This window comes from Battus philenor, unplaced genomic scaffold (genome assembly GCF_028537555.1).
Source record: "Battus philenor isolate CCGP_79_NKW_IND1 unplaced genomic scaffold, ilBatPhil1.0.hap1 SCAF_9, whole genome shotgun sequence".
Lineage (NCBI taxonomy): Eukaryota > Metazoa > Arthropoda > Insecta > Lepidoptera > Papilionidae > Battus > Battus philenor.
The window spans coordinates 9,318,427-9,330,456 of record NW_027181759.1 but is presented as its reverse complement, the minus strand read 5'-3'; the positions used below and the strand labels follow the sequence as shown (position 1 = coordinate 9,330,456).

The 12,030-nt window shown below is 30.8% G+C and overlaps 1 protein-coding gene across 1 annotated transcript in view; it reads left to right on the top strand.

The window, feature by feature from the left end:
* The first annotated feature begins 1,567 nt into the window (after positions 1-1,567).
* yellow-e (L-dopachrome tautomerase yellow-e) overlaps positions 1,568-12,030 on the top strand; it is a 30,084-nt gene continuing 19,621 nt past the window's right edge. The window contains exons 1-2 of the mRNA XM_068775446.1: positions 1,568-1,837; positions 6,960-7,157. Of these exons, the coding sequence (XP_068631547.1) occupies positions 1,568-1,837; positions 6,960-7,157 (468 nt within the window). The remainder of the gene's footprint in view (positions 1,838-6,959; positions 7,158-12,030) is intronic.

Here is a 12,030-nt window from a genome sequence, read left to right as displayed (position 1 = left end):
AATAAAGATAAAACAGAAGATTTTTTCTATACATATAGTACATATTTTGATACTGTTTAATATAGATAGAATAATTTAAAAATGTGTCGTTATCAATAACAGGTTTCAAACAACTAGTACAGTAAAATTTAAGGCGTGCGAACTGACAAAGGAAACCACTGCGATTATATAGTTAGAATGATATTTAAAACCGATCCGTCAATTAATTTATTATTTATAACGTTACTAGTATATAATTTGTCTTATGACGAATTACTCACCGGTCTTTGATATTTATCCTACTCGTTATAAGCGTGTACCATATTATTTACCTAACAATCAAATTGTATCGTATTACAATCTGATAATAAAATATGTAGTGGACGGAATTAAGGCTCCCGAGGAAACCCCCGCATTTCGCTTTCAAAAATGATTTAAGGTTATGCGCCATCTGCGAACTGCCACTTTAACTTTGACCCGAGGGTTCTGCAAAATGGTAATAACCGATCAAACCAAGTTTCAACCATTGTCGGTACGTGCGAATCTTTATTTATTAATTTATTCGTATTATTATTCAGAGGAGATCCGTGGTAGAACCAAAGACGACCTATTTTTCGAGCAGTGTCGCTTTTGTTCGAAGAATAGCTCGTCTAAAGTGGCAGTGAGCGCGGCACGTGTCTCGTGCAACCGACAGTCGTTCGGTACAATTGGTTCTCCCGTCAACCACCAACCTGTGGACGCGGCATGGGTAACCCCCACTAAGTGGACCGATGACACAGTTAAGGTCGCAAAAGTGGCTGAAGGCACGTAATGCAAGATCGGTCATAGTAGCGATCTTTGGGGGACGCCTACGCCTTGCAATTGGCGTCTATTGGCTATTATGATGATATCCACTGTAGATAGTTTATTGTGATCGCTTGTGTAGTTCGAGAGAAGTATGCTAGAACAGCCCAAACTGATAAAATTAGGAAACAAATTGAGTGTCCCTATTATAAGATCCTTCACCTTAAAACAACAGAGGAAAATAAAGCACAACAATGCATATGTCTGAAGGAAATTTAATAAGATATATGTCGGAGTTTGTCGACATTACTGTTAACGGCAAGATGATGAGCTCATGACATTTGAATGGTGCGTGTTGCATTAGTATGAGGTTCAAATAACGAAAGACTTGCGACAGTTACAAATTATACAATGCTACTAACGCATGTGTAACTTAACTTTCGTAGTAGTATTTATCAGAAAATATTCATATTTATCCTTTTTAAGTCTTTGCTTCATATGTTACTTTATGGCCGCTTTAATAATTTATCATTGCTATAAATACATTTTAAAAACCTTGAGGGAAATACGCGTTTAAATAAGTAAGTAATATTTTATTATTTAAATTTTGAAAGCCTCCATTGTGTAAATTTATAATTTTTAATATTATTTTATGTACTAACCTTAATCATGTTCTCTTGGTAAACTGTTATATATGAAATGAAAGTTAATTTGTAATTATGTTAATTTAAACTAAATATATCGTTAGTAGTGTACGTTCTGATATTGTTTATGTATCTAATAATTAATTTTACAGATATACAAAATGGCACAGAGATTATTAATTTTGTGCATTTGGGTGGCGGCAACGAGTGCGGCGCTGGACGTTGTGAACCAGTGGAGTTATCTGCAGTTCGATTTCCCGCCTGATCCTGTGCTCCTAGAAAAGTTTCAACCGGAGAACACTGTGCCTACCGGCCTAGAAATTGGATGGGATCGCTTGTACATCGGAATACCTCGGCTAAGGGCAGGCGTGCCGGCTACATTAGCCTGGGTTCCTCGCAGCTTACCGCCCGGTGTCAGTCCTGTTTTGCAGGTAAACCACTATTTTTTATTTTTGTATTTATTGCAAAACAAACACTTAACGTGTGTTAGTCGTAACTAATAAGAAAAAAAAACTTGAAGAAACAGATATTTGTCTGGTTTTGTAAGTAACAGTAATTAAAGCCTTATTAGCAAGCTCACTGTCGCTCAACGAGCCTTGGGAGCTATTCTTGAAATTTGTCTCTGAGATTGAATCGATGATCGAACCTGGAATTAGGAGACCCGTAGACGAACGAAACTAACTAATATAGTCAAGCGGTTGGCAAGTTGAAATGACAGTGAGTAGGGCCCAATGTCGGAACAGATGGCAGCCGGAGCCTTATGAGTCTGGAGTAGAGGTTATACTAGTATGATCTAAATTGTACAAGTATGTGACTGGATAATTAAGTCTGCTCTGTAGACGCCATAAAAATTCATTCGGTTATTTAAATGTGTTTTTCACTTAATACATACGAGTATGTAGCGATTTCTTTTTTTCAGAATTTTAATATGTTAGGGATTCATTTCAAATTTATCACTATATTACTCAGGTTGCAAGTATGACAGGATCGAGGATCGATAACAACATTCTTTCTTAAAGAAAGAAAGTTTCATTTTTTATTTAACCACTTCAATTTTTATTTGTGCCTGCTGCCTTTGATAATAATTTCAAAGGTTTTTATCCTGATCAAATAGTTGAAAACACTTCGTGTTTATAATGACACGAATTTATCAATCACACCTAATTAAATAAATAAAAAAACTTCGTATCTTAATCCTAATAAAGATTTTTTTTGATTATTCACAATTTAAACCTATCCTGATGGATAATTATTAATATCTGAGTTATCTCTTGGGGTTGGGTTGTCTGGTAGAGAATAAAAAATGGCTTTAAATCCGTCATTAGACAAGTTGTTAAAGAGTAAATATAGGGTTAAATAACATTTATGCAAAATTAACATTTCATTTAGAAAAATTAAACTACTATTTAGTATAATTTAAAATAATATTAAGTATTGTTGATACAAGTTAATAAATTCAGATGTCGTTTGTTATATAAAGTCAAATACTCATTTTAAAATAATTTAAATGCAAAATTTTTTTTTAACAATTGTATGCTCTGGTTATTCTTCTTAGTAAAGGATGACGGCAAGATGTTATCTGTTAGAGAATTTTTTATCACTTTTACGCCTTGTGCTAATTTAGTTTAATAAATGCTTATAGTTTTGCAATTTCTAGGACATGCAGTTTGTTACAATATTTTATTATTGAATGTACGGTTGCTTAAGTTGTTACTAAATTTGCCAAGTCTATTTTAAGCCGTCGTGTTATCCGTGAAAGTAACCTTATGGCGGTAAACCTTTAACTGTATCACTAAAATCGAGTTATAACTTTATAATTAAAATATGTAAAAAATCTGATGGGATTACTAAATGATGACAATAATACATAACACTAACAATATCGTCATGTACAGCAATCATTCAAATCATAGAGGCCCAAAGGCATAGACCTCCCACAAAGATATCGATGGGGGATATACCATAAGCGCCATGCTTAGCGGAGAGTTAGCGATCGTAGTGTATGATGGTTTGCAGAGAACACTGCTACCCATCCTGTGGTAACATGTTTGTGAGCAATGTTAATGTTATAAAATTAATTTTATGACATTTTATCTGCGGAATCGAACCCGCGACCTACGTTCGCAAGTCTCAGTCCTCTACCGCAAGGCTGCCATTGCTTATATACAACAATGCTTGTTTTTAAATAAAATAAACATATTGGTATTAAATTCATACTATCTTGCCAAAAGCAAAGTATCTTTAGTCGTCTTTGTGTTTTTTCCTTTGTAATAATGAGTGAATATTCGTAATTCTTACTAGTGTATCTATTAATAGTGTAACTATTAAGTTAAAATTTTTAATAAATGAAATTTATCAATTTAATGCAAATTTACTTAAAACGCAGAGTTAAAGGTTGGCAATTAATTGGTTTGAGTAGAACAATTTCAAAATGATTTAAAGTATTTGAAAAGCTGCACACGTTAGTTTATTGAATATTAAGTGTAAAATATGATTCAGATTAAAAAAAACAGCGCCTACAGTTTTATAATTTAGCCTTTAACGTTTATTTAAGGCAAATAACCAAAGTGCTCATTTCTATATCGAGCAAAATCCTTTTAAAAATGATGTGATTAAATATTTGAGAGTGAATTCAAAAATCCTCGGAGTCGACCCACATCCTTAGAAGTCGTTTTTAACGTTCGATTTATTAAGAAAAAATATAGTAAAGATATGAATATTGTTAGTTATGTTTTAAAACATTTGTACAGAAGTTGTCTACAAACCGGTTACGTTTATTTGTGTTGCAAGTTTGAAATTGTGTTTGCTCTAATTTTAAAACAGCATTTTATACGGTTTTGGTAATGGTAATGATAAAACTTGTAATGAATTACATTAGTATCGATAGAAATACCTACGGCTATACTTGTGTGATAATAAATTGTAAATATGATAAATAATAAACGAATAATTGTTTCATAACAGTATATAATTACTTCAATAGTCATTCATTTTAATAAAACATTTATTAATAATATTACACCGTATTTGTTACAACAGGGTAGAGTTTCTCAATTCTTAGTTTTTTTTTAAATCCCTTTTCCTCTTATACATTTATTTATAATGAAGTTTGTCACAACAGACAGATTCATGCATAACAAATTATAGACATAAAATTAACTAAGAACCAATAATGAAGTACACGCCGTTATCAACTAAAATTAAAAGCATTACGAAAGTGGACTTGAAAGATGAACAAAAACAAAACAGAGGATAGTGTATTATATTAAAAGTGTGTATGTTAGTTGTGTGGAATATATGTGCAATCGGTGTTTGATTAATGATTCCGATTATATATAGTGTAAGGTTAATAATCTTTTGATTTATAAGTACTCCATCACTGATAGCCTCACTCTTAAAGATATGGATCGTTTCCTTTAAGCTCTTTCCTAAGAGATAATAGTGAAGTTCACTTTTAAAAATAAATAAAATTATTAAACGTAAGAAACAATCATTTTTTGAAAATTATGTAGTCAAGGTGTTCTCCACCTTCTTGGGTATTTTTTCCAAATGACAGTGCAGGTTTTCAAAAACACGCCTGCAAATTCAAACTACTAGAACCATCGAAATTTTTCTTCAAATATTTTGCTGTAACAGGTTACAGAAAGCTCTGCTTGAGATGTTCTTACACAAGACATCACAAGACGACAAACCTGTCCTTAGTAAAGGCCACCCAAGTGTTTTTGATATCACCATTCATAGGATATATCTCGTACGACTTTAAAGCGCCATGCCTCCATTACATTTTTTTTATTTTTACTAGTTTAGGAAACTTAAAAACTTGTTACATTTTAAAAGATTTAACATATTTTTGTATATTGTTGACAAAAGGCCCGGCCCTTCTGGAACCATATCACGGAGATTTACTCGTCGAGTTCTTGAAACTTTCATTGGCAAACACTTATTTATAAAGCAAAAAGTGAGCTTTACTTTGGCCTATAGTTTATTATTCTGTTACTGCCACTACAGACTTGTAACCTATAGAGAGTTATAGTAAGATTCCCGTTATGGACATATATGTATCTAATATTGTTTTTAAGGATATTCTTAAAAAATTTAATAGTGCGAGGTTTACTATGAATTTTGACATAAATGGTTATATTTTCGATTTCATACATTAAAGTGACTTTATTAATATAACTGTTAGATATCAGTGGGTCCTTGGGCAGGATGCGTACTAAATTGATACACTTCGACCGCCTAATCATACGTATCTTTCCGTCGTGTGTTTAATATGTAGGTATATAAAAAAAATTGTGAATGGCTGTCAACTGGTGTGTTATTTGTTATTTGTTGTCAGATTAGTTAGTTAAGGAAAAATGTCAAATATCTTGAAAAAGGTGTAAATCTTCTGTAGAAATATTTATTAATATCTCGTTCCAAGTATCTTGTCTTCATCAAACCCTTATAAATCCTCAAACATCGCTTAAAGAAACACGTATTTAAATATGAAAGATTTAGTAAAAAGTTTTACATCGGATTCTCACGGTGTATAAATAAGAAATTGAAATTCATTCCATCGAGCCCTTTGTTCTTACAAATGATAATGGAGTTCAATAAATAACGTCGTCTGAATAAAAGACTTGCTAATTTAAATGTATTTGTTGCCGCAAACATTAAAAATAAACACAAGTGAAATAGTTTTACATTACAATGATAGCTACACATTTGATTTGCAAATGCATTGTGAATAATCAAAAGGTTTTTTTTTAAGGAAAAATACAAATGCATTGTTGTAAATAAAAAGGATTGTTGAATTTCATGTCAAGAATAAAAATATTTGTAACAACAAAATTGAATTAAAATCTTTTTTTAAATAATTATATAGGTATGCTGGGCGACTTGCTCATCCACTGGATTAATTTGGTTACATTTGTTTGTTTACAAATTACCTGATTGCTTATTTGTTCTCTTTCGAAACTCCTTATTTCTGATTCGGTCATAAATTCTTGATTACATATCTCTTCAAATTTATTTAATACAACCCGCATCGACAGACTTTGTACTATCAAAAGTTATTGACCTGTTGTAAACCTTATGAAAAAATTAACGAACAATATATATTTGAGAGGGATCTTTTATTACATAATAAACAGCTATCGCATATTGCAAGTTTACAATGAATTTAGTAATAATTTGATTAATTAAAGACGCGACTTCCGATATTAAAGCGCTAGAGATAAGTAATTCAATTTATTTGTGGTTGATATGACTATGGTAAAAGTAAATTGTTGTTGCACTTTAATTACTTTTTGCTTGGGTCTTAAAGAAAATATGAAAAAGAAAACAATTGCGGAGTTGGTTACGCCTAACTCGAGTGTTGCGTTTAGCAAAATATTGATGATTTATTTCATTTTTTATATAGATGGATAGTTCGCATAAGGTGGAAGGCATCGTGGAAAGTCTATGGTGTTGTAGGTTTATATGGTTAATAATGAAGGCAATTATGAATTAATATTTTTTCAAATAATTTGTCGCTATAATTTTTTTTTATTGAAATAACTAACATTGCAGGCGTACCCTGACTGGTCCTGGCATACCGCAGGCCGAGGCGATATCAACTGTACAGGCTTGATATCTGTCTATCGCACACGAGCTGACCGCTGCAACAGACTGTGGGTCCTCGACTCAGGCGTCTTCACGAGTTTAGATGACTTCCGACGCGTTTGTCCGCCCAAGATTCTCATCTTTGACATGGCTACCGATCGCTTGGTAAGTGTTTTTCTAAGATGTCTAATTTGTGTTTTCAACTAAATCAAGGTCAAACTAGCGGCAGAAGAACAAAGAAAACTCCAAATTTGTTAAAAAGAATTATATGTATTTTTTGTCTCAGTTCACATTTTCATAAATAAATTACAAGTAAACAATGGGATTTTAAGTTTCTTTGACTAAAATAAATATTAATGTTAACTATTTAAGTTAATAAAAATTATACAATTAAAAAAACGGATTTAATAACAGCGTTAAGTGTAAAATTAAAAAAACTTGATCATCATTTCATCATTTATTCCCATGTCCCCAAGATGAGGCAGAGGGCGTCCACAGTACGTCGCCATCTCGACCGGTCTTGAGCATCGCGCTTTACTTCTTTTTTTAGAATAATTGTTATTAATTAAGAACGTAAACAAAAATGACGTAATGAATGTTTTCATCAGAAAATATTTACACGTAATACAAAAGAAAAGGTTTACACCATTTCTAAAGAATTTTAATGAAAGTTTGAAAAAAAATTTAAGAGCCTATGCTTTAATTAAAGTTTCGGCTGTACTTTTAAAGTGTAAAAAATTATAAGTAAATTAAAAAACTTTTTTGAGTAAAAAGTCAAAATTAACATATTTTTGAAATAAATTTAAGAATATAACTTTTTTCTTACATAAATGCTTTTACTTTTGCATTAGTCTCTTTAATGACTTAACGAATTTAAAGAACCTTTTGATGATGAAATAAGTTGAAAATGTTCTTATACAAAATGTAATAAATTAAAATATAAAATATTGAATTAATTATTTTTTTTAGTAGTTTTAATTAATACTAAAATAAAAAAAGAAACAATTACTTTCAGCGTTTTTTAAAGCTACGTTCAAGTTCGTGCCGTTCAGGGTCGCCGCCTAGATTTGTTTTGGCTTCCGTAATGGTTGCAAATATCACTTCATTCACAGTTTCAACTAAATTAAAATAAAACGAAACAGTTAATTACTACTTTCGCGTGTCAGTGCGTGGATAAGATCAGTACGGTTTGGTAGTCGACAAAAGCAGTAATTTATTATTTGTTCGTTGGCTCGCATGAATATTATTTCTGTGGCTAAAAGTTTTATCTATTTACACTAAGAAATAATTTAGTTAAATATTTTACATAAGTTAAGCTTGAAAAAGGGATTAAATATTTTTGAAGCATGACATGCAATACGTAGACGGGTGGATTAGTAATAATTTCGGCGCAAGAATTAAATGAATATTAGATATTAAAGGTTTAAGTTGCATATCTGATAAATACTTATAAACTAAATATTAATGTTTGTTAAAAAATAATGAGTAGTATCAATTTGACTCGATATGTTTTAGTAATTTACATTCTAATGAGTGTTTGCATAGGAAAAAAGTCAAGCGATTGACGAAGAATGATGTTAAACGTGAATGAATATAGATACTTTTCATTATCAAAATACAAAACAGTAATTACAGAAAACTTTCAATATTACAGAATGTTTCTGTATATGTAATCAACAGGTATTAGGGGGACCGGATAGTAATGTCGTTTCTCCGCATGTAGATATGTGATTGTCATTTTCTCATTACGTACTTGGAAGACGTATACTAGATAACAAAAGGTTGTTGATAACGAAGGTGAATATATAGTTGATTAGAAATAAACCCTTTGCTAAAAATGTAGTTGTGTGTTTTTAACTTAAGACGACATTACTCTCCGATCCCCCTAATAAAAACTGATGGATATTCACTGACGTGCCTCTATATTCAAAAAGTTTAAAAATAGCCGCTATTGCGGTAAACAGAGTAAAAATTTGTGACGTCACAGTTAAATAATCAAAATTTTTAATTAAGTATGTTTAGTTGTTACCGACAATAATAGTAGATATAATTGTTGTAACTGGTTACCCGATATCTTGTTTCTTTCGCGGTGAATATTGTATTATTTAACCTTTCAAACGGCTAAGCTATAGAGGTAATAGTTCCGTTAATTCATGCGCTTGGCAAATAATTTATTTCAGATTGCAGTTAGACAAATATGAATGTGATATTATTTCTAGCTTCATTATTTCGAGGTTTTTTTGAAAATGTTATAACCTTCACTTCTGCAGAGTCGGAATAAAGAATATTATTAAAATACATACTTAACTGCGAAAAAGGACTTTTTCAACCAGTCCTATTGGATATTTATAGGGGAGAACTATGTCCAGCAGTAGACGTTCGGCTGATTTGATGCTGATTATGATGACATAATTAAGTGCAAAGTTTGTCCCGTGTAATAAAACACATGTGAGTTAAGATATTATATTGACAAAACTAATTGTAATACTATGTTGTTATTGAATTATCATGAACTATCATGTCGAATTACATTAAATAAAAAAAAAACAGTGTTGCGGTTTATTACCATGTTTGGGGTTTTTGGTTCGTAACATATTTCTAAGCGCAGGGATGCCCTAGTACCCGAGTACTAAAATGATCATAAATAAAAGTTTCATTTTCAATTAACAAGAAAAACTATATAGACTACGTGACTTTGTTAAAACATTCACAATGATTGATATTTAAAATTTTGAAGACTGTAGTTGTTCTGTGTTATTTGTAGATATAAATTTTATTCAATTCGATATCCGATGGTCTTTAATATAGCATAGACCTCGTCTAAACTTGTTATCAATCTTTATGCTTATACTGGGTGATAGATGATAGCTGCAATAGCTTTAAAGCGGTGTATTATATATAATATAATTTGCTGTCAATTAATATATAGTTCAATCCAAAATCTATCCAAAATCAACCGTTCCAGAAACAACAAATAACGTAATGACAATATGATGGAAGAAGCAGTTTTATAATTCAGATAACACATATTAAAAATGATTATTCACACTCCCTACAGGCTACGTACTGCCACAAATTATTGTCCTGTTGCATTCCAATAAATAATTACACAAAAAAATTATTGACATATTTTAGACTAATAGCTTTATACAAGGTGATTGGATATAGGTAAAAAAGATTTTTGCTGACAAATGAGCCATTAAAACAAACGGTGTTTTAATGGCTCATTATTTATTTATTATCACAAATATTTTTCCTCTAAGGACAATTAAGAAAAACGCCTCGGGTCTTGTCATCCGTAAGGCACGGCCGCATGTTCCAAGGAGTGAAAGGCCGTCACACTAGATTCTTGCTATGGTGATTAACGTTAGATTATAGTGTGTACTAACAAAGCTTTGATCGGTGGGTGAAGGTAACAACGCCTATTCAGGAACTGAATAGTTTTTGTTTAACTTTATCCCTTTATCTGTATAGTGAGTTTTTGTTATTTCAAGGAAGATAGTGGAACTATACCATAAATTTTCTTAAGCAGGATTTCCACATTATAAGCCAAAGCAGAAATTCCTTAGAATCGTTAAGGTATAACGTTTATACTTATGCCAATTAAAAAATTATTTCCAATGTTCGTCGAAGTATTAACTAAGTTTTTTGCATTTAATGTTGTTAATCTGAATTTATATAAAAACTATTATTTCGCGAAACTATTTGTCGTATCCGTATACAATTACACGGAAAGCAATATCCGGTATCCAGGAACGCGTTATACGGATAAAGAGAAATATGTTAATTTAAAAACAAGTTGTGTCATAATAATGATACATTTACGTAGTGAAACAGTTTTCAACGATGTGTTATTTTTTAATTCTAATTATTTTATTTTGCTTTTAAGGCACATTAACAACGTTAACACAAATATATGCACATTACAGCAAATTTGAAAACTGGTATATACTTTAATGCACTATACATTCATTAACAAAAGGTAATCATAATTGAAATAATTTTTTACATAAAATATTTAAATAAATATGTATATTAGTAATCCCTTCATATATACTATATATTGAAGAGGCGGAACTGCGTTTAACTAAGTTTAGTTAACTTTAAATAAAAATAATGTGAATCTCTGTTGGTGCATATTTAATAGATGCTAAGAATGGGATATAAAAAAATACTTTTTAAAACGTTATACTTTCGATAGAGTCATAAAAGTTAGTCAGGAATCTGGACGTAAAAACTACTTTTTTTAATCTGTGTTGTTACGTTGGAATGTAAACAACAGCTATCGCCGGTATTGCCATTAGGGTGCAGGAAGAGATTGGAATCCTAACTTTCTGCATCTGTTTGCTTTTCTGTTTCCTAATGTTTTATATTATGGCAACTCTACTGGCGAGGTCTTTTTTACACCTCTTTATTTACAGTAAACTACTTTATAATTTTAATATTTAGTATATTATCATGAAACAATTATCAATGTTTTATTTTAGCAATTTACGTTGTGTATTACCTTTGGTATAAAGATTTATTTAATTTATTAACATTACACAAGTCAACAAAGTATTAAAAAATAACTTATGTTTTTGAAGACGGCCGTTAATACATATATTATTTTTTTTTTAAATATAATCAGTATAATGTGAAAAAAAGAAAACTTTTTTAATGGACACAAATGGCATATTAACGTTTCATTAATGACATTTAATGAGCGATTTATAAAGATGTGAGGCTTAATATCAGAATTTATTTAACAACAGAAGTCAATATAATCAAAAATGTTTCAATGTCAACCGGATTAAATAAAATTAGTGATATGAAACGAGTTTTATAATTTTTTTATGAGGGAAAAAAAGGATATAAAACTATTACATCGATAAATAACAACTAAGCTGTAATTTCTATTATATAATTGCTTCGCATATGGAAGTAAATATTTTGATTTGTATAAGCACAATGTAGTTTTATGGCAGCTACAATGACCGAGGTCATTCTTTTATAACATTGGAAAGGGTGTGGCATGCCGTGTTGCAATGTTCACTCT